This window comes from Staurois parvus, unplaced genomic scaffold, assembly GCF_062004578.1.
Source record: "Staurois parvus isolate SC_StPar_1 unplaced genomic scaffold, SC_StPar_1.0 ptg000135l, whole genome shotgun sequence".
NCBI lineage: Eukaryota > Metazoa > Chordata > Amphibia > Anura > Ranidae > Staurois > Staurois parvus.
In genome coordinates this window covers 5006896-5031258 of record NW_028317931.1, presented here as the reverse complement: position 1 = coordinate 5031258, position 24363 = coordinate 5006896, and the positions used below count along the sequence as shown (strand labels likewise).

General features: G+C 42.4%; 1 protein-coding gene across 3 annotated transcripts in view; it reads left to right on the top strand.

Annotated features, from left to right (window-relative positions):
- USP28 (ubiquitin specific peptidase 28) overlaps nucleotides 1-24363 on the top strand; it is a 143928-nt gene that overhangs the window by 78857 nt on the left and 40708 nt on the right. The window contains exons 16-20 of one of the 3 annotated variants that reach the window (XM_089673082.1): nucleotides 5821-6049; nucleotides 7993-8178; nucleotides 16386-16525; nucleotides 21639-21797; nucleotides 23665-23760. In XM_089673082.1, the coding sequence (XP_089529208.1) occupies nucleotides 5821-6049; nucleotides 7993-8178; nucleotides 16386-16525; nucleotides 21639-21797; nucleotides 23665-23760 (810 nt within the window). The remainder of the gene's footprint in view (nucleotides 1-5820; nucleotides 6050-7992; nucleotides 8179-16385; nucleotides 16526-21638; nucleotides 21798-23664; nucleotides 23761-24363) is intronic. The other 2 variants (XM_089673083.1, XM_089673084.1) reach the window with 2 other exon arrangements.

The following is a 24363-nucleotide window of genomic DNA, read 5'->3' as shown; positions in this document are numbered from 1 at the left end:
GGAAACCATACATGCATTATTTTATAGTTTTTTTGTTTGTTTTTTTCGTGTTTAACATTGCCTGAAGATTAGCTTTAAGACAAATATGTATCTTATCTACTTCCAGATCTGGTGGGGTTTTGCCATATCTGAAATATTGGCTGCTATACTGAATAGTCTACTTTATGCACAAAGCAGATTTTGATTTAAAGGGATTTAATTGTTGCCATTCATGCATTATTGTCCTATTCACTACCTTCCACATTAGTCAGAACATCTTTTTTGTCATCTATTTGGCATTGCCATTATCTGTAGATATCCACCATTTATATATTCATTGTAGCATTCATAATCATCATCATTTGTCACCAATGATGCTGCTGATTTAATGTGGTCTCCGGCAAAAGGTCAGCGTTTATTTTCTTTTGTCTGTCTATCCACAAACTTTGGCTTCTGGTAAGCCGGCCATAGATGGTTTGAATTTCGGCCAGTTCAGCAGGAACAGGGCTTGCTGATGATACCCTATTCAATCGTCATACGACTTGGGTACAACCAGCATGTTAGATTTTATATACGATTATTTCTAGTGGCTGTTACAGCTGCTTGCAGTAATCACGGTGTTCTCCTTGTGGTTGCAGGAAAGAAAATCGCATCATGTATGGCAAGCATTAAACCGGCCATAGACCATTCAAATCTCGGGCGATTCAGCGGGGACCGGCCAAGATTTAAACCATGTATGGGAAGGCTGAATGCATCCACGGTGATCGATCAACTTTGGTACAGCCTGACTGTTGGATTTGACATACGATCATTGCTAGCGGCTATTATAGCTGTTAGCAATAATCCCTGTGTTTGCCGGGAGAGACGGCTCTCCTCTGCAGGGGGAACACAATGGCTCCGCTGGAGGGTTTCCCTCATCAACACTGACTGTGTTGATGGAGGAATCGAGTGATTTTCTTTCCTGCAACCCGTGGTTTCATGGTCTGTGGCCGGCTTTAGGGATTCTCAGAATTTCCTGGAAAAGGCTGTTCAGTTTTGTCTAACCTGCCTAGTGATTCTGTACTGGGGGCAATGTCACTTTCTACCTGTGTACTAATAATAGGATAAGTGGCCCTTAAGTCGCGGTGTTAGTGTAGATCACTAGGCAGCACACAGTTGTCGCTATTTTGTGTGGTATAGTTTTCCATGTTCTTCATGTTCTAGAAATAGCAAGCTGTGAGTGTGCAATCTGACATCAGCTTTAAAATCTGGTGTCCAGGAGCTTAAATATCCCGTGTCATGCTCCAGCTGGTTGAACAAGGAGCTTGAGAGGTGGGGCAGCTTCAGGGTAATGTGTGAATGAAGTCCAGCTTTGTGTCAACAGCTGAGAATTTTCCCTGCGTAACCCTGGAGTTTGTGTTGATGTACATGGCTAAATCTGAGTCAGTGGAGTCACTCTGGTAATGTTTGTGTGCTTTGTAGGCACTGGAGTAAGACCTCTCATTTTAAATTACCGTATTTTTCGCACCATAAGACGCACTTTTTTCCCCCCCAAAAAGGGGGGAAAATATCAGTGCGTCTTATGGAGCGAATATAAAGCGGCCGGTCCGGTATTTTTGCACCACCATGTCAGAATACCGGGCCGGCCGCTCAGCTGTTGTCTCCTGCAGGGCCTTACCTGTTCCTCGCTCCAGCGCTGCACAGTCTTCCCGCGCTGGCTTCTGTGACAGCCGGGTGCCCACTGCGCATGTGCTGCGCTTTGTGAATGATCCGGTGTCTTCTGGGACACATGAAGGGTCCCAGAAGGCGCCGGGCCATTCACAAAGCGAAGTGCTTCTCGCACCTGCGCAGTGGGCACCCGGCTGTCACAGAAGCCGGCCCGGGAAGAAGAGGAAAGGCAACTCCGCGGAAGTGGGAGCGGGTACCTGTCAAATTCAGGTAACCGCTCCCCCTCCCTCCCCAAAGGTCAGCAGTCTCTGGTCATCCCCTGCACTGTCTGCAGTCTCTGGACATTCCCTGTACTGTCTGCAGTCTCTGGTCATTCCCTGCACTGTCCGCAGTCTCTGGTCATTCCCTGCACTGTCCGCAGTCTCTGGTCATTCCCTGCACTGTCCGCAGTCTCTGGTCATTCCCTGCACTGTGTCCGCAGTCTCTGGTCATCCCCTGCACTGTCTGCAGTCTCTGGTCATTCCCTGCACTGTGTCCGCAGTCTCTGGTCATCCCCTGCACTGTCTGCAGTCTCTGGTCATTCCCTGCACTGTGTCCGCAGTCTCTGGTCATCCCCTGCACTGTCTGCAGTCTCTGGTCATTCCCTGCACTGTCCGCAGTCTCTGGTCATTCCCTGCACTGTGTCCGCAGTCTCTGGTCATTCAATGCACTGTGTCCGCAGTCTCTGGTCATTCCCTGCACTGTGTCCGCAGTCTCTGGTCATCCCCTGCACTGTCTGCAGTCTCTGGTCATTCCCTGCACTGTGTCCGCAGTCTCTGGTCATTCAATGCACTGTGTCCGCAGTCTCTGGTCATTCCCTGCACTGTGTCCGCAGTCTCTGGTCATCCCCTGCACTGTCTGCAGTCTCTGGTCATTCCCTGCACTGTGTCCGCAGTCTCTGGTCATTCCCTGCACTGTGTCCGCAGTCTCTGGTCATTCCCTGCACTGTGTCCGCAGTCTCTGGTCATTCCCTGCACTGTCCGCAGTCTCTGGTCATTCCCTGTACTGTGTCCGCAGTCTCTGGTCATCTCCTGCACTGTGTCCGCAGTCTCTGGTCATCCCCTGTACTGTGTCCGCAGTCTCTGGTCATCTCCTGCACTGTGTCCGCAGTCTCTGGTCATTCCCTGTACTGTGTCCGCAGTCTCTGGTCATCTGCACTATGTCCGCAGTCTCTGGTCATCTCCTGTACTATGTCCGCAGTCTCTGGTCATCTCCTGCACTGTGTCCGCAGTCTCTGGTCATCTCCTGCACTGTTTCTGCAGTCTCTGGTCATCTCCTGTACTGTGTCCGCAGTCTCTGGTCATCTCCTGTACTGTGTCCGCAGTCTCTGGTCATCTCCTGTACTGTTTCTGCAGTCTCTGGTCATCCCTGTACTGTGTCCGCAGTCTCTGGTCATCTCCTGTACTGTGTCCGCAGTCTCTGGTCATCTCCTGTACTGTGTCCGCAGTCTCTGGTCATCCCCTGTACTGTGTCTGCAGTCCATTGGTTCAGAATATTTTTTTTTCTTGTTTTTCACCTCTAAAACCTAGGTGCGTCTTATGGTCAGGTGCGTCTTATGGAGCGAAAAATACGGTAGTTTACATAGGTTTTTTTTTCGTAGATAAAGTTCTATTTTTCTACTGTTGCTGACTCTTTTAGTAACATGATGGACCCACTTCCATATCTGTTTTTCTTTACTGATAAAAGATGCTGCAAAGTCACAAATCATCTACTGTGTCTCCTGGTTGCAAAAACGTTGCATAAAAACTGTAGGTGGTTAATATTTGCATTGATACTATTAACCACTTCCCGACCGGCCGTTGCATATAAACGGCCGGACGGTGGCAGTGCAGGGTCGGGTGGCCGTTTATAAACGGCCTCCACGCACCCTGCTTGTGCGCGCTCCCTGGGAGCGCGCAGCACTGCGATCCGGTGCCCGCTGTGTCCTCCGGACACAGTGAAACACCGATCGTCGGACGGGACCTCTGTACGAGGTCCCGATCATGTGATCACTGATTGGCCGATCAGTGATCACATGCAAAGTAGTAAGCAAGATGTCACTTGTGACGTCATTGCTTACTACGTGGGAAATCTGTGAATGATCACAGAGGTCACATGGTACAAGGCTATTCACAACAGCCTTGTACCATGTGACAAGCTGTGACCAATCACAGCTCACTCAGTACTTCTCAATGAGTGCAAGAATGCAGCCAGAGAGAAAGAGAAATGATTGCTTTTACATCCTATATGGGTGTAAAAGCAATGTGTAAAAAAAAAAAAAATCTTCATCGCCACCCACAAGTAGTACAGTGTCACCATGGTGACACTGTACTGCTCGGGTGACAGTATGTAAAAAAATAAAATAAAAAAATATAAAAATGTTTTTAAAAATTATAATTTTTGGTTATAAACTAATTTGGATTTTTGTTTTTACTAAAAAGATAACGGAATAAATTTTGGCAAAGATTTATAATGAAATATTATTTATTTGCAAAATTTTATTTAAAAAATTTGGGTAGAGTGTTGCATGACCGCGCAATTGTCATTCAAAGCCTGATAGCTCTGAAAGCTGAAAATTGCCCCGGTCAGGAAGGGGGTAAAAGTGTCCGGACAGGAAGTGGTTAAGGATATGAACTTTCAGGTAAGGATATTTTATGCATAGTTACATTGGACCAATGCAATTACATATATGCCATACCCGGCAGAAGCCCATGGAAACTAGAAATCATTGAAGTAGACGCATACTTAAAGCTGTAGTGAACACCGCTTGTAGACTTGTACCTACAGGTAAGCTGATATTAAGGCTTACCTGTAGGTACAAGGAATATCTCCTAGATGTGCATTGTTGATGAGATATGCAATAAGTCTGCAGCAGGTGAAGTCACCAGTGCATGCACTCTGAAGGGACAGCATACCCGTGTCATCCCTTCAGATCTCTGTGCAATGATCGTGACTCCCATGCGCGCGAGTATCATCATTGCGGCTTGGCCATTCAAACGGCTTGAGCCCATGTAACTGGAAGATAGAAGCCCATACTAGCACATTGTGATATTACCTTGCAACAGAAAACAAGTGACAATTTAAAGTGATTCTCTTTTATATATATATATATATATATATATATATATATATATATATATATATATTTATATATATATATATATATATATATATATATATATATATATATATATAGTCCTCCCACGCTCAGAATGTCAATCTCTATATCCTGCAGCCAACACCCTACCAAATACCACAATGGAAAATTGTTAAATAGAATAATTTGGTGCTGCGCTAATAATAATATATCCCTTAAACCAAAAAATCATAAACCGGAAACGTCACAAAAGAACATATAAACTTCAAAATATATAGAATAGAGTGCACATGAAAAATGCTAAATCATGAATAAAAGTGAAAAGTCTCCAAAATAATAAATGTAGGGTGTAACCTAGGTACACCATACATTCTGTTCATGAAGGTAAAACCCTTCTATATGCATCTTCCCCTGCAGCCCTTCCTAACATTTATTGTGATCCAGTGATGTGCACAGAGTGGCTGCCCTTTTAGGCTGAGAAACCGCAGTGGGAGTTATCGGCTCCCATTTTTGCCAATCACAGCCAGTGAGGAGGGAGTGGGGGGGCAGGACTGAGCCCCATTCTTTTCTCTGTGGTTCCTGTTCGTGCGATCAAATGTGAGCAGGCACCATAGAGAACAATAGATTTTTTAAGTTTGAACGTTTTTGGAGCTTCAAGCTACAAATCGCTCAAGTGTGAATGCAGCCTTATGGGCACATAGATTGGGGCTCGGGAGTGAGCACTTGTGAGTGCCCCATAGCAAGTGACTTGCTGTGGGGGCAATCGGAGAAGAGAAGAAGACAGAAGTTCAGGCAGGGGACCAGAGAAGAGGAGGATCAGGGCTGCTGTGTGCAAAACATATAACATATTTGTTATTTAAAAAAAGCAAAAAAGAAAGATTTACCTTTTAATATCACTTTAATTTTAAATGAATAAAGGTGCTTTCTTCCCTGTGTGAAGCTAATGTGTATGCAAGGTCCTCTCAAAAAGGCAAGTAAGGATTGGTGGCATACTGTGCCTAACTGGGATCCTGTTTTATTTTTAATTAGTATAAGAAATGTTGCCATGTGAGAGATTTTCTTTTTTATCTTGGTTTCAGGTTCCATACAGACTCCATGCGGTGCTAGTTCACGAAGGGCAGGCTAATGTAGGCCACTACTGGGCTTATATATACAGCCACACCAGAAAATGCTGGCTCAAGTACAATGATATCTCTGTGACTGAGGCTACCTGGGAAGAGCTGAAAAGGGATTCTTTTGGAGGCATGAAAAATGCTAGCGCTTACTGTCTCATGTACATCAATCATAATCTACCATACTTAATTGCAGGTAAGAAAATCCTGGTAAGAGTACAGCTCCAAAAGTCATTAATAGCATGTAAAGTATATCAATTCATGACAGCCAAGCTGATTTCCCTTAAATATAGGCCAATGAAATATGTAATTTTTGTCTGGCTGCTATATGGTACTTTTTTCACATCAACTGGGTGAATCCTTTGTAGCGGTGAATACTATTAAGGTGCAAGCACTTTACGGGACTTTCATCTAACTGTGATGATCTTCAAAGTTCCTACATTCCAAGCCCAGTCTGTATATAGCACTTTGATGATGGGGCATGGCTATATTATACATACTTACATTAGCCCATGTTGGACTGAGACCCCTGGAAGCTGGAAATCATTGAAGTGCACACTGCTGCTCTAGTGATCTCCACGTACTTCTTGGTCCCACATGGTCGCTATTCAGAGAATGCGTTGAATTTTCTAAATTAATGCAAAACATTTTTTGGTTGAACAAGGTGGAAAGCATGACATCACAGCCTTGCCTCTCTACTGTATCAAATCAAAGAACACTTTGCATTAGGCATTTTCTGAATAGCACCCATGCCGAGCAGCTCACCTCTTGTGTTCAGTAAGCAGCAGGGAAGCCACTAAGCATGGAGCATGGAATATAATGGTATTGTATTATATTTATTTATTTCAGGTACTTGTATAGTGCTGCCCATTTATGCAGTGCTTTACATATATATTGTACTTTCACATCAGTCCCTAACCCTCAAGGGGTGTACAATCTAAGGTCCCTAACTCCCATTCATACATACACATATTAGGGCCAATTTAGACAGGAGCCAATTAACCTACCAGCATGTCTTTGGAGTGTGGGAGGAAACCGGAGTACCCGAAGGAAACCCACGCAGGCACAGGCAGAACATGCAAACTTCAGGCAGGTGATGCCGTGGTTGGGATTCGAACCAGCAACCCTAGTACTGCCAAGTGGAAGTGCTAACCATTTAGCCACTGTGCTGCCCTATATGCATGTCATATAAAATATACTGCATGCCACAAAAAAAAAGTCAAAAGTAAAGTGAAAGTAAAGTTGATACTACGGTTTGTGTATGAGTTGTATACCCCCTTTTTTCATAAACCTATAATAAAGAAATATTGAAAAAATAAAAGTCCTCTCTTCCTTGGTGCTGTCTATTCCCCATGATGGTGCCACTTGCCTTCTTCAAGTTCCATTGCAGAAATATGTGTCCCGGCTATGGAGGTGGTACCTGGGTGGTTGGAGAGCACACCAACAAGGGTCAAAATGTTTTGTTTTCTATTGGGTTGGTAGGAAAACTGGAGTTCTTCTTCAATGTACAATATATAAAGATCTGAATCATGTTCCTCCTTCATTCTCTTTTTTGTTAAGACTTTACAAAGTTCCTGAAGTCTCTCCTAATATGTTTTATCCCTCAAACCTTTCACCATTTTTGTTGCCCATCTCTGAGCTTGTCCCATCTCATTAATATCTTTTGTAAGTGAGGTCTCCAGAACTGGACATAAAGATCCTTTAAAGAGGAATTGGGACCTTCTTCCTCTTGCTGGGGACCCCTCTAGTGATGCAACCTAGAATTTGATTCACTTTCCACTGCCTAACCACAGTTTGCTCATTTTGCAATCTTATGAAAAATGCGTACCCAAATCCTTTTATTTTTTCCTCTGTCGTTCTGGCCAACACTATATCCCCAATATTGTACTCAGAGGATTATTTTTCCCTAGGTACATTATTTTGCATTTTGAAACATTGAAGTGCAATTTCTACTGCTTTGACTAATCGTCCACCAATGCCAAGTCATGTTGCATGTTACAAAACCGTTCCAGAAATATCAACCCCGCTGTTTGCTTGCTGCTTTTACAGGGTGACACTAATCCGAAAATCACTTACCATATTTAGTTGCAAAATAAAGTGTGATGTCTAGGAGTAATTTTTCAATTGATTGTTACACAGACTCTGAAACTGGACAGCTGGAAGATAGAATCGGCACTCTCCCACTTCACTTTGTGCAATGCGTCAGACAGGACAACCGAGGGTTTGAACATGAAGTGGAAGAATGGGAAGAAGCTCACTCCTGCAAGATGCCCCAAATGGAGCCTGTTGTAACCTCAGAAGAAGAGGTCTCTTCCCCTTGCAGTGGTAATTTGAAAATGAAAAGATATCTATGTTTTGCAGCATATGCTCCTCCTCACCATCCTATGCGATTGTAGTAAGTTAGACCTCAGATCAGACTTAAAGCACCCCCCTCCCTTCCTCAAAATACTGGACTTCTCACAGCTAGGCAGAGCATTGTGTTGGGCAGGACTGGAGATTGCTGGACATTTAAGCCTACACATGGGGCAGTATAAGTGCATGCCTTGCTGTGTTATAGCATGTCCTTAACTGCTTGCCCTCCGTCCTATAGCAGATGTACTGCTACAGGGCGGCATAGCTGTGCAAAATCACGTGTGTATTTTTATATATATGTGTGTGTGTGTGTGTGTATGTGTATATATATATATATATATATATATGTGTATATATATATATATATGTGTATATATATACAGTGGGGATCGAAAAAATTTGTATTAATGTGCATAAAGAAGCCAAGGAAAGATGGAAAAATCTCCAAAAGGCATCAAATTACAGATTAGACATTCTTATAATATGTCAACAAAAGTTAGATTTTATTTCCATCATTTACACTTTCAAAATAACAGAAAACAAAAAAATGGCGTCTGCAAAAGTTTGGGCACCCTGCAGAGTTAATATCTTGTACTGCCCCCTTTGCCAAGCTGAGACCTGCCAGTGTCATGAATTGTTCTCAATCATCGTCTGGGAAGATGACAGCCCAGAAATCTCAAAGAACTGGAAGACTTTTGTAAGGAAGAATGGGCAAAGATACCTCAAACAAGAATTGAAAGACTCTTGGCTGGCTACAAAAAGCGTTTACAAGCTGTGATACTTGCCAAAGGGAGCAGTACAAGATATTAACTCTGCAGGGTGCCCAAACTTTTGCAGACGCCATTTTTTTGCTTTCTGTTATTTTGAAAGTGTAAATGATGGAAATAAAATCTAACTTTTGTTGACATATTATAAGAATGTCTAATCTGTAATTTGATGCCTTTTTGGAGATTTTTCCATCTTTCCTTGGCTTCTTTATGCACATTAATACAACTTTTTAGCTGGGGTGCCCAAACGTTCGATCCCCACTGTGTGTGTGTGTATATATATATGTATGTATGTGTGTGATTTGCATGTCCGGGGTAGGGGGCGCGCGCACCACCCTACCCATGCCGCTATTGGCTGCTGAGGATGTCAATCACCGGGTCCCGGCTGGCGATTCCCAGCTAGGACTTGGTGATCGTCGGCAAAGCTCACAGGGGAGGGACCTGTGCGTAAACAACACGGATCTCTCTTCTGTCAGCATGGACATGCTTCTTTGTATCTCTATGCACAGCATGTCTCCCTAGTAAAACGGCACACAATGTAAAACACACACGGCACACTGTTAACCCTTTGATCGCCCCAGATGTTAACCCCTTCTTGCCCAGTGTCATTAGTACAGTGTCAGTGCTTTTTATTAGCACTGGTCAATGTATTAGTGTCACTGGGGATGTCATTGGCAGTCAGTTCCCACCCAGTGTCAGAATGTCTGCCGCAGTCCCACTATAAGTTGCTGATCGCCACCATTACTAATATAAAAATTCCAGTATATATATTGCCATTTGTAGACGCTATAACTTTCACACAAACCAATTAATATACACTTTTTGGGATTTTTTTTTTTTTTTTAGCAAAGACATGCAGCAGAAAACATTTTGGCCTAAATTTATGAAGAATTTTTGATATCTTAATGTTTTTGTCCGGCAGCTTAAAAACAAGAAAAAATGGTACTGTGTATATTCTGATGATTGTAGGAAACTTTATTTTAGATTCCTTATGGCCCTTGCTCCATAAAAAAAAAATCTTTACACTATGTTCCAGTTTTTAAAATAAGCTGATGTGTTCAGTGCAGAGCTTGGCAATCAGTATGACAGACCTGTCACATGTCTGTATTTGATGGACAGCTCATCTGCCTATGACAAACCAAAGGTGAAAGTCTCTTTACTGAGACTTCAGGAGGTTTTGGCAGCAAGCAGAGTCTACCACAGTAAAGGTACTATTTGGGCATCTGTTCAGCTACAAAACACAGAAAAAGCAGATGCGTATATTTGGCGACTGACTTGTGCCATTTGTGATCAGTATGCTCTTTACTTAAAGTGGAACTTCATGTTCTTTAGCAATGAACATACAGTTAGGTCCATACATATTTGGACACAGGCACAATTTTAGATTTTCTCAGATATTTACCAAAACATATTCAAGCTATAGTTATATAATGGAAATGGGCGGAAAGTGCACATTCCCAGGTTTAATTTGAGGGTATGTACATCCAAATTGGAGGAAGGGTTTAGGAATTACAGCTCTTCAAGAGTAGCCATCCCCCCATTTTCAAGGGACGAAAAGTAATTGGACAATTGAATCAAAAGCTGTTTCATGGCCAGGTGTGGGCTACTCCTTCATTATTTCTTCATCAATTAAGCAGATAAAAGATCTGGAGTTGATTCTAAGTGTGGTATTTGCTTTTGGAATCTATTGCTGTGAACCTACATCATACGTTCAAAGGAGCTGTCCATGCAAGTGAAACAAGCCATTGTAAGCTTTCAAAAATTAAACAAACCAATCACAGAGCTAGCAGCAATATTAGGAGTGGCCAAATCAACAGTTTGGTACATTCTGAGGAAAGAAGAACGCACTGGTGAGCTCAGCAACATAAAAAGGCATGGACGTCCACAGAAGACAACAGTGGTGGATGATCGCAGGATCCTCTCCATGGTAAAGAAAAACCCATTCACAACATCCAGACTAGTGAAAGACATTCTCCAGGAGATGGGCGTACCATTGTCAAAGTCTAAAATCAAGAGAAGATTTCATGAGAGCAAATAGAGAGGGTTCACCACAAGGTGCAAAACCATTTATGAAGGATAGAAAGCCAGATTAGACTTTACTTTGCCAAAAAACATCTAAAAAAAAAAAAGCATTCTTTGGACGGATGAAACTAAGATTAAAGCGCTAAGCAAACTGTTGGCGCTATAGAAATCCTGTATTATAATAATAATAATAATAATCTGTACCAGAGTGATGGAAAGAAAAAAGTGTGGAGAAGGCTTGGAACAGCTCATGATCCAAAGCACACAACGTCATCTGTAAAACATGGTGGAGGCAGTGTGATGGCATGGGCATGTTTGGCTTGCAGTAGCACTGGGCCATTGGTGTTTATTGATGTGACAGGACAGCTGGATGAATTCTGCAGTGTTTAGAGATATACTGCCAGCCCAGATTCAGCCAAATGCAGCAAAGTTGATTGGACGGCGCTTCACAATACAGATGGACAATGATCCAAAACACACTGCAAAAGCAAACAAAGAGATTTTGAAGGAAAAGAAGTGGAATATTCTGCAATGGCTGAGTCAGCTACCTGATCTCAACCCAATTGAGCATGCATTTCACTTGCTGAAGGCAAAACTAAGGCAGAAAGACCCACAAAGAACAACTGAAGACAGCTGCAGTTAGAGCCTGGCAAAGCATCAGAAAGGAGGAAACCCAGTCTTTTGGTAATGTCCATGGGTTCCAGACTTCAGGCAGTCATTGCCAGTAAAGGATTCTCGACAAAATATTACAAATGAACATTTTATTTATGATTATATTAATTTGTCCAAGGACATTTGAACCTCTGAAAATGGAGGGACTGTGTATAAAAATGGTTACAGTTCCTAAAATTTGTTCTTGATACAGTGGGGCAAAAAAGTATTTAGCGAGCCACCAATTGTGCAATTCTCCCACTTAAAAAGATGAGAGAGGCCTGTAATTGGCATCATAGGTAGACCTCAACTATGAGAGACAAAATGAGAAAAAAAATCCAGACAATCACATTGGCTGATTTGGAAAGAATTTATTTGCAAATTATGGTGGAAAATAAGTATTTGGTCAATATAAAAAGTTCATCTCAATACTTTGTTATATATCCTTTGTTGGCAATGACAGAGGTCAGACGTTTCCTGTACGTCTTCACAAGGTTGGCACACATTGTTGCTGGTATGTTGGCCCATTCCTCCATGCAGATCTCCTCTAGAGCAGTGATGTTTTGGGGCTGTCGCTGGGCAACACGGACTTTCAACTCCCTCCAAAGGTTTTCTATGGGGTTGAGATCTGGAGACTGGCTAGGCCACTCCAGGACCTTAAAATGCTTCTTACGAAGCCACTCCTTCGTTGCCCGGGCGGTATGTTTGGGATCATTGTCATGTTGGAAGACCCAGCCACGTTTCATCTTCAATGCCCTTGCTGATGGAAGGAGGTTTGCACTCAAAATCTCATGATACATGGCCCCATTCATTCTGTCCTGCACATGGATCAGTCGTCCTGGTCCCTTTGCGGAGAAACAGCCCCAAAGCATGATGTTGCCACCCCCATGCTTCACAGTAGGTATGGTGTTCTTTGGATGCAACTCAGCATTCTCTCTCCTCCAAACACGACGAGTTGTGTTTCTACCAAACAGTTCTATTTTGGTTTCATCTGACCATATGACATTCTCCCAATCCTCTTCTGGATCATCCAAATGCTCTCTAGCAAACTTCAGACGGGCCCGAACATGTACTGGCTTAAGCAGGGGGAAACGTCTGGCACTGCAGGATCCGAGTCCCTGGCGACGTAGTGTGTTACTGATGGTAGCCTTTGTTACTTTGGTCCCAGCTCTCTGCGGGTCATTCACTAGGTCCCCCCGTGTGGTCCTGGGATTTTTGCTCACCGTTCTTGTGATCATTTTGACCCCACGGGGTGAGATCTTGCCTGGAGCCCCAGATCGAGGGAGATTATCAGTGGTCTTGTATGTCTTACATTTTCTAATTATTGCTCCCACAGTTGATTTGTTCACACCAGGCTGCTTGCCTATTGCAGATTCAGTCTTCCCAGCCTGGTGCAGGTCTACAATTTTGTTTCTGGTGTCCTTCGACAGCTCTTTGGTCTTCACCATAGTGGAGTTTGGAGTGTGATTGTTTGAGGTTGTGGACAGGTGTCTTTTATACTGATAACAAGTTCTAACAGGTGCCATTGATACAGGTAATGAGTGCAGGACAGAGGAGCCTCTTAAAGAAGAAGGTACAGGTCTGTGAGAGCCAGAAATCTTGCTTGTTTGTAGGTGACCAAATACTTATTTTCCACCATAATTTGCAAATAAATTCTTTCCAAATCAGCTAATGTGATTGTCCGGATTTTTTTCTCATTTTGTCTCTCATAGTTGAGGTCTACCTATGATGCCAATTACAGGCCTCTCTCATCTTTGTAAGTGGGAGAAATTGCACAATTGGTGACTGACTAAATACTTTTTTGCCCCACTGTACTTATGTTCAACCCCTTGAATTAAAGCTGAAATTTTGTACTTCAAATTCATTTTGGATTGTTTTGTTTTAATTCATTCTGGTGGCACACAGAGCCAAAAGTATGAAAATTGTGCCTGTGTCCAAATATATATATATATATATATATGGAACCTAACTGTATATCCCACATTAATAATCATGCTACCACAATTAGTGTGTGCTGTACATTCCATGATTACTCCTTTTTGCTCTTGCCGGAGGCTGCCATTTTGCTGAAGGCATGGGTAAATCTTTAGGCTGTCAGCAGATAGGCCTCTGGTGGTTCTGATTTTCGGTACATTGACGAAAAATAAGGAGCAACTGAGCATGTGCAGAGCAGAGTGAGACAGGGTATTACTGGATTTTAAACAGTATAGGCACTTATTTGTATTGTTTTACATAACTATACCTGCAAAAGGCGCCAGCCTGAAGTGATCTAGCAGGACTTTAATGTTCTAATTAAAGTTCCACTTTAAAATTTTGTTTAACCTTTTAATCTGAAAAGTTCATGTTGCGCTTTAATAGAAGAAGAAGCATATTGTAGGGAGTCAGTATTATCTACCATTGATAAATGGCTCCTTCATCACTGTGCTACCTGTCAGCTGTCATTATCTACTGTACAGCCTTGGTACACGAACAACTTCACTTATGTGCTAACTTTTAATGTACTTCAAGCCACCCTATTCCTTTAATCTAAACAAATTTTATCTGTTCCCCAATCAAAGTACTACCTACTAAACAGACGGTATCTCTTCAGTGCCGTGTCTGGGCAGCGCTCTGCGTCATGCTGCTGGTTGCCATGGATACCAAAATGCTGCTTCTTCAAAGCAGTGACGAGCTGCTGTCTTCATCTCAGTTGTGGTTTTTTTTTTGTTTTTTTTTTTTTTTTTTTTTGAAACGACACTTTATTGCCCTGGCAAAAATTTTTGAGAATGACACAAATATTAATTTACCTGCAAGACATGTGCAGTCATCATTGCTTTGCACAAAAAGGGATTCACAGGCAAGGATATTGCTGCTACTAAGATTGCACCTAAATCAACCATTTATCCAAAGAACTTCAAGGAGAGAAGTTCAATTGTTATGAAGAAGGCTTCGGGTCACCTAAGAGAGTCCAGGAAGTGCCAGGAACGTCTCTTAAAGTTGATTCAGCTGCAGGATCGGGCACCACCAGTGCAGAGCTTGCTCAGGAATGGCAGCAGGCAGGTGTGAGTGCATCGGCACCGTACAGTGAGGAGAAGACTTTTGAAGGATGTCCTGGTGTCAAGAAGAGCAGCAAAGAAGACTCTTCTCTCCAGGAAAAACATCAGGAACAGGCTGATATTCTGCAAAAGGTACAGGAATTGGACTGCTGAGGACTGGGGCAAAGTAATTTTCTCTGATGAATTCCCTCTCCGATTGTTTGGGGCACCTGGAATAAACCTTGTCCAGTGAAGGAAAAGTGAGCGCTACCATCAGTCCTGTGTCATTCCAACAGTAAGTAACAACTTGAAACCATTCATGTGTGGGGTTGCTTATCAGCCAAGGGAGTGGGCTCACGCACAATTTTGCCTAAGAACACAGCCATGAATAAAGAATGGCACAAAAACATCCTCCGAGAGCAACTTCTTCCAACAATCCAAGAATAGTTTGGTGGTGAACAATGCCTTTTCCAGCATGATGGTGTGCCTTGCCATAAGGCAAACGTGATAACTAACTGGCTTGGTGAAGAAAACATCAAAAGTTTGGCTCCATGACCAGGAAACCTTAATCCCATTGAGAACATGTGGTCAATCCTCGAGGCAGGTGAACAAAAAGGACACCACAAATTCTGACAAACTTCAAATATTGATTATGCAAGAATGGGCAGCCATCAGTCAGGATGTGGCCCAGACGTTGATTGACAGCATCCCAGGGCGAATTGCAGAGGTCTTGGAAAAAAAGGATCAACACTGCAAATATTGACAAACGTAATGGCATTGTCAATAAAAGCCTTTGACACTTATGAAATACTTGTCATTCTACTTCAGTATACCATAACATCTGACAAAAAGATCTAAAAACACTGAAGTAGAAGACTTTGTCAAAATTAATATTTGTGTCATTCTCAAAACTTTTGGCCAGGGCTGTATACTTTATAAACCATTGGTTTGTTTTTTCTTGTGTTTTATTTGGAGTTTGTATAACCGTACAAAATAAGTTACATTACAAGGTTACAAGGGTCTGTTTGATACAGCTATGCACACTCAGGAGTTAGTAAAAAGTGGGGGAGATTTACTAAAACTGGTGCACTCAGAATCTAGTTCATGTGTGCATAGTAACCTATCGGCTTCTAGGTTTTATTTTCACAACTTAATTAAACAAGCTGAAGCGGATTGGTTACCATGCACAGATGAACTAGATTCTGTGTGCACAAGTTGCACAAGTGCACAAGTTTTAGTAAATCTCCCCCAATGTTTGAGGAAACTCCACAGCTATTGCACCTAAGTGCATCTGCTTCTTTCTTGAAGAAGCTGTCACCACCTCACCCCTGATCAATGTAAGTCCATTGTCGCAAACCCCACAGGTAGTCTAATGCACCCAATGTCTAAATCTCTCCCTATTAATTTGTTCTTTGGATTTAGCAAAGGTGCTCTATGCCTCCCAACAATCTGTCAACCCTTCAACACCACTTACTCTTCTATAAGGATATGTGAACTCCCTATATCCCAGGATTGGTGCAACTGCAACAGACCAATTTGATTAATATTTATACCCATATTAGAAGAAATGCAGAAAGGCTGCTGTTCTGCATTGGTATTTGCATACAGGAAATAAATGGAAAATTCATCATCTGTATTACAGTGTCTTCCACCACAATGACAATAGGGTTAAAGATTTAGAAAGAGATATTTGTATGTCTTTTAGGTAATGTGGGTCATTTTGCAGGTTCCCCTTCGGCTAGTGAGGATTCTACAAGGTCTTTATCCTCCGAACATGCTATGATTGCCAAAGAACAGACTGCTCTTGCAATTACGAAAACAGCTGAGGCATATGAGAGGAATGGTGTGGAGGCTGCACTGAAAGAGGTGACACATTTTATTATATATTTATGATTTCTCTTATTTATTGTTGCTGTCATCTTTTATCAATTTATAGACTCAACCTTTCACAGAACCTGATGCTGATAATAATTCTGCTTTCATTGGAAGGTGTGGAAGAGTATTCTTTTTCTCTTGCCTAATTTCATGATTCATAGCCCTGTGACTCTTTATACAGTGCTTGTCCATTGGAGAGAATGATCTGGTCTGCCTACATCACATCCAAGCAACCTAAGAGCCAGACAGGATTCTAGAGAACTTGTTCACGTTCCCGCCCGGCCTATAGCAGATTGGCAGACGATCTCGACATTCCTCCTTCTGCGTCAGCGTCATGATGTCCTCTCAGAAGGCACCACTCATGTGGCTGCGGGGCCACGCAGTGGTACAATCTGTCACCAGCTGTGTACAACGAACACAACCAATGACTGATCACTACACTGGCCCACTGCCAGTGTCATGTGATCGCTGTGACCAATCACAGCAGATCACGACAATTGTAAACAATGGACAGCTTCCTTTCATTCCATCCATTGTATACAGTTGTGTTCTTATCTGTGATTGGTCGAAGCGATCACAAGTTACAGACGGGGCCAATCACCGCTAATCTGCCCCATGTAATAATCTTTGGCCAATCACAGCTAAGCACAACAAAAGACATTAAATGAATCCGTTTCATTCTGAAAAATGTTTTCTTATATCAATGAAATACATTGGTAAAAGCAATCATATTGTGTGGTGTAAAAAAAAAAAAAAATCCTGATCACTTCTCTGTATTATGGTAAAAATCGTAGAAAAAAAAGTAAGAAATTTAATTTTTTTTTTTTTTTCACATACCTTCACCAGTCAGTGCCTCTGATCACTGCCACGACAGTTATATGATAACACTGTTTTGGACTGGTGACAATATATATATTAAATTGTGAATTTTTTTTTTTTAATTCATTTTCCAAATAATTGGGACAAAAAATTACAACTTTAAAAATCTCTCCATGCCTCTTACTAAATACCTTGGACAGTCTATTTTCCAAAAAGCGGTCATTTGGGGGGTATTTATACTATCCTGGCATTTTTGGACCTCAAGAAATGAGATAGGCCGTTGGTACATTAGGATTGATCGATTTTCCGATCTATACGCTATAACTTTCCTACAGACTAAACAATATACACTGATTTGGGTTATATTCACCAAAGAAACGTAGCAGACATACATTTTGACCTAAATTTCTGAATGAAAGGTTATTTATTTGCAAAATGTTATAACAGAAATGAAGAAAAACTTTTTTTTTTTTTTTAACTTGTTTAGCAAAAAATAAAAACCTCAGCGGTAATTAAATATCTCTAAAAGAAAGCTCTATTTGTGTGAAAAAAGATATAAATTTCATGTGGGTACAGTGCTGCATGCCCGCGCAATTGTCATTCAAAGTGCGACAGCGCTGAAAACTGGCCTGGACTGGAAGGGGGTAAAAGTGCCCGGTATTGAAGTGGTTAATATACCCCTATCATAGACAACAGTATTACTGTCGCCAAAAGTGGACAAGTCTAGTCAGACAGAAATATCTTCACTGTAGGGAACACCTAGATGCCAGTGCCATCATCATCATGCAAGCAACCAAGGGAAGAAAGTCTTTTTATATACGAATAGTGACTAAATATGTCATAAAATGCATTTAATTCATGGTTTGGCAGATTGTTAGAATTTGCACTGTTGGGTTACATTTTTGGAGCTCCGCTTTAAGACAATGATCTTTTATGCGCAGAGGAAACGATTCTCCTAAAGGAAAATTTCAGATGGGACCATGCAGCTTTATCAAAAAAAGACTTTACTGCAAAACAGTTATGCATGGTACAAGTAACACACACAAGCTGAGCAAACCACCATTTCTTCACTACATTATAACAAAAACCTGGGCACCCTGATTGAGAGAGGCTGGCTTAGTTACTTTACCTTATGGGAAACTTCTACCCGGACTATTGCTGACTAGCAAGTCGTATATCTTGCAAAGAAGCCATCCATCTAAGTGTCAACTATGACTTTACCATACATGCCTGTAGTTCAGATGGTCCTCATTTTGACTATTTCCACCATATGGGACATCATTTAATGAAAAATATACACAACCTTTGATATCAGATATACAGGAATGTTATCCCATGTGATTTCTCACATTGTACCTCACTTGTACATCGCCTCCTGTGTGTGGTTGTATGAGCAACTGCTTAGGTGACCAGACAACATTGTCTTTTTAATGTAGTGAACTAATGGTGGTGGTTCGCTCAGCTTCTGTGTGTTACTTGTGCTATGTATAACTGTTTTTCAAAAAGTACTTTTGATAAAGCTGCATGGTCCCATATGAAACTATCTTTTAGGGGAATCTTTGTATTGACTTGGAGTTACGGTGACCACACCCACTAATTTATTGTAATTCCCTTGGGTGAGTCGGCAATCATTTGGTAGCCGATACGACCGTTGGGTAATCGCTGTATACAAATCCCTCTCGTACCGGTTATAGAGGCCTTTGGCATATTTTTTTAAGATTCTTGTGTCGGTTTAACCATTTGCCGTCCGGCTGCTGTATATAAACAGCTGGTCAGTGGCAGTCCAGGGGCGGGTTGCCCGCCATAAACTGCACCCGCCATTTTGGACTGTTCGCGTTCCCTAGGAGCTCGCAGCACCGCAATCCGGTGCCCGCTGTGTCCTCCGGATACAGTGGAACACCGATCATCATATGGGACCTCTGTGCGATGTCCCGATCATGTAATCACTGATTGGCCAATGAGTGATCACATGAAGAGTAGTAAGCAAGATGTCACTTCTGACATCATTGCTTACTACATGTGAAATCTGTGAATGACCACAGAGGTCACATGGTGCAAGGCTATTCACAACAGCCTTGTACCATGTGACAAGCTGTGACCAATCACAGCTCACACAGTATTTCTCAACGGCTGCAAGAATGTAGCCAGAGAGAAGGAGAAATTGCTTTTACAGCCTTTATGGGTATAAAAGCAATCAGTGTAAAAAAAAATATATATATATCTTCATCACCCCCCACAAGTAGTACAGTGTCACCATAGTGACACTGTACTGCTAGGGTGACAGTATGTAAAAAAAAAAAAAAAATAATATAAAAAAAATGTAAAAATGTTTTTTAAAAAATACTTTTTGGTTATAAACTAATTTGGGTTATTATTTTTTTTACCACAAAGATAAGTGAATAAAATTTTTGGCCAAGATTTGTGATGAAATATTATTTCATTGCAAAATTTTATAAGAAAAACACTTTTTTTTCAAAATTTTTTAACGTTTTCATTTATGTAGAAAAAAAAAAAAAAATCCCAGTGGTGAATAAAGACCAACAAAAAGCTTTATCTGTCTAAAAAAAAATGCTAAATTCATTTGGGAACAGTTTTGCATGACAGCGCAATTGTCATTCAAAGTGTGATAGCGCTGAAAGCTGAAAATTGGCCGGGACAGGAAGGGGGTAAAAGTTTCTGGACTTGAAGTGGTTAAAACCTTGATCGACAAGTGTAATCTGTGCTTTAGTAATTATGCAAACATTCATTACTAATTGCTTTGCAAATATTTTTGACATCTACCGTATTTGCCGGCGTATAAGACGACTGGGCGTATAAGACGACCCCCCTACTTTTCCTGCTAAAATGTAGTGTTTGGGCTATACTCGCCGTATAAGACTACCCCTCTTCCAATGCACACCAGTGGGAGGAATAGTGCCCCATCATTGGTGTCAGTGGGAGGAATAGTGCCCCATCATTGGTATCAGTGGCAGGAATGGTGCCCCATCATTGGTATCAGTGGCAGGAATAGTGCCCCATCATTGGTATCAGTGGTAGGAATAGTGTCCATCATTGGTATCAGTGGGAGGAATAGTGCCCCATCATTGGTATCAGTGGCAGGAATAGTGCCCCATCATTGGTGTCAGTGGCAGGAATAGTGCCCCATCATTGGTGTCAGTGGGAGGAATGGTGTCCCATCATTGGTGTCAGTGAGGGGTGGAATAGTGCCCCATCATTGGTGTCAGTGGGGGGGGGGAATAGTGCCCCATCGTTGGTGTCAGTGGGGGGGAGGAATAGTGCCCCATCGTTGGTATCAGTGGGAGGAATAGTGCCCCATCGTTGGTATCAGTGGGAGGAATAGTGCCCCATCATTGGTATCAGTGACACCAATGATGGGGCACTATTCCTCCCACTGAGACTTGCTGACCCTGTTCTCGTATGGTGCTGCTGCAGCCAGCATATGTGGTTGCAGCAGCACCTCTACACAGAACACTTACCTGCTGCTCCGGCACTCAATTTTCGCGGGGCCGCTCGGCTCCGCCCCCTCGCCGGTGATTGGCCGCCTGTGTGCCTTTCCTGAGCTACAGTTCTGGCGGCCAATCACCGGCGAGGAGGCGGAGCCGAGCAGCCGCACGAACATCCAGTGGCCGAACTGAAGGAGACGCCGCGCTTCCTGGACCGGATCGTCGTGGGACTGGATCCAGGTAAGAGACATCAGCCCCTGCAAACCCCTGTACTTAATGCCGCAGCCCCCCTAACATGTGTTCCGGCGTATAAGACGACCCCCGACTTTTGAGAAGATTTTCAAGGGTCAAAAAGTCGTCTTATACGCCGGCAAATACGGTATATCGGTATGTTATTTGCATAATTGCCACCATTTTATGTTAAAGTGTAACTCTGCCTAGTGGGATAGGGTGGGCAAAGGTTAGAACTTCCCACAAGGATGACGCCTGTCACCTGGACAGGAAGCATGGAGGAATCTTTCCAGTGGAAACAAACATGAAAATGTGTTTTTTTTTCTGTGTCCCTTTGGGGGAATTTTCTTTCATTTACTGTTCTGGCATCTGTCAAACGGACTGGGAGGAAGGGGGAACTTTCCCTTATTAGGGTAAATTTTATTTCATCCTGTGGTTCTTTCTTTTTATTCCGGTTTGTCGAGGTATAACCCTTCTATCCCATCCAGTGTCTGGTACTGTTGGCAAGCCCTTGCATGGTTACACCATGGGTATACCATACTTTGTGTAAATATATTCGAGTTACTCTACCATCTTTCCTACCTGTCCTTTCTTGCTTTCCTTTGCTGAAGTTACAACCAGACCCAGAGGAGGCCAATCAGTCTGAACCCAGCCCCGCTGATCAGTCTGTGGAGAAGGAACAGCAGCCCAGCTCCCAGCTGTCGGAGGTGGAGATCCCCAGTGTGGGGAAGATAATCGTTAGATCTGATGCTGATGGATATAATGAGGAGGTACAGAGCTCATCTGCCCCAACCCCACTAATCCTTGAGTAGTTGTGGTTCCAGGCTACACCTTTAAATTGACAGAGACAGGAATCTTTTGTTAAACAAGGGTAGTCATGGGGCCAGGACACATCAACATCATATATCTTCTTTCGCTTTGTTTTTGTTGGAGTTTTTAACAAGACAAAAAGCATATATGTAATGCAAAAGAGAAATGCAGTAAGTCTCATACATAAGAACATTCAACTTTGGAACTTTCAAAGATGCGAACATGTTTGCATGTGCAATCGTGTAAAGCTGGGTGCACACACTGAAAAACTGACAGCTCGCTGTACTAACACAAGTAATGTTGGTGCGGCGATCTCACCTGCTGTGACTCTATGTTCGTACAGGGGAACCACCAGAACACACCGGTCAGTGCTCGCAGCCATTGTCTGCAGAAGCTGATCTTTGTTGGACTTACAAAAGACCTGAAACTGAACTCGTTCTTTAAGCCTAGTACACACAACCTGAATCAAACAGCCTCCACCTTTAACATAGGGCAACAGAAACGGTCATAGGAATGGGGTGAGGCCCAGACGCATGATTGTCAACATAATGCTTCACAAGGGCTGAGAAGAGCATATGGACAAAAAAGGAGCACCAACAGCAGAGTACGTAAAGCAATGTCACATGTAGAGATCTATGGCCTGGCACTTAGGCCTTCTAAGTCCCAGCAAGGAATAGCCAGGCCAAACAAAGAAAACAAAAGGGGGGATGAAAGGGGTGACCAGCCAAAGCAAGGTCATATATTTCCATGTGTGGAGGCTACTTCTTAATGTACGGAGGCAGCAGATTACTGTAGCATGTCATACAGATTATATATTTATAGCCTATGCTGTGCTAGCATACTGTAGGGTAAAAACACTTGTAACAGCTCAGGGAATAGTGTCAACAGGGATTGGAGTTTAATGTTCGATCTCAATAAAGCAGCAGCAGGATACAAGAGTCAGTTGGTTTGCCGATATCTTTAGATTTCTCCAGGAGCCTCAAGTTTTAGGATGCTGTTATCATGCAAATACTGACTTCACCCCATAATGCTTCCTCCTCCTTGCTAATAGTCACTGTTTCTGAGGGACAGTCCTAAATATCGATTGTGAGGCTTGGGAGATGATGGGGGCAATCCTGATGTCTTTATGTTCGATGTGGTTAATTGGTGTGTTTTTTGTTTTGTGTGGGATCTTTGCCTATCATGAGAGCCTGTCTAGTCAGTAGCTTAAAGTGTTACTGAGCCCACAACAGTACTATCAGTCTGTATATGCAGTAAATCATGCTCGTTATACTCACTGTGGAACCTAAGGGGTTAATCCTCCATTGTGTATTTAAAAAAGAAAAAAAAAAAAAAGGATGTTTGATCCAGTCTTCTCTTATCCTTCCCTTCTTCTACTGTCCCCAGTCCATCTGCTGATAGAACAGAGCCTTGGGGGCAAGCTGTACATGCTCAGTTTGGTGTGTATTGCTAGAGAGGTTTTGTTTTTGTTTGTTTTTTTGGGAGAGTGCACATGATCAGCACAGGGCCAATCAGCACTGTCCAGACAGAGGGTCAGGGGCCATGCAGCCCCATAGGGCAATCAGGAGAATGAAAACTCCTATAAGCTTTGACCAGTGCTCTGCTGGACACTGATATAAATCACATGACTGCTTTAACTGCTGATAGGAAAAGGTATTTAGCAGTTTATATTTTCTAAAATATCTGGATTTCTGTGTACTGTGGGGGACCAGCTATATAGTGAATGCAGGGTCCTGGGTTTAGTAGCACTTTAAAGTCATGGTCTGCTATTTTTTTTTTTTATAAATCTTCTGATCGGTGTGTTTTGTTCTCGTTCATTCGTGTTAGACGATGCTGTGTCCTGCCATGCAAGGTGTTATCCTGGCAATACTCAAAGCCCGCCAGATCTTTGATCGTGATGGGCCTGAAGCAGGGCTTGTTAAGGTATTTTTAAGTTGTCCTAACATTCAGAAGACTAATCTCCTGCCAGATTTGCATTTTGCTGTGCATTCTAATGTGTGTGCTGTTGTATAAGTGAACCTAACATCTGCCAATTAAGCCTGTACTGAACAGACTAATAATAATGAAGGTGCTATTTGGGGTTGAATTGGTGTATCTATCCAAGTGGTTTGCAGTCTATATGCAGAAGGATCGTCAGATTACCCGTGGTGCTTCAATGCCTTCAAGATGCTCATTTCAGTTTTTCTAACAAAATGATAGATATTTAGAATTCAAATATTACTGATTTATGTAGAATAGCAGTATTATTTTCAAATGTGCCATCGGTTAGCATTTCTTTTTTTTATTGATTTAGGGCAGTGGTCTCCAACCTCAGTCCTCAAGTGCCTACAAGTCGTGTTTTGGAAATTACCCTTAGATGAAATAGTTGTCATAAGTACCATGCCATTGATTTAAAACATCTGTGCAAGGCGAATAAAATCCTGGAAACATGACCTGTTAGGGGACTGAGGTTGGGAATCCTTGATCTAGGGGTACTATTAAGGTGAACATGGCTTAAATTATTTTTAGGTGATGAATTCTAGGCAG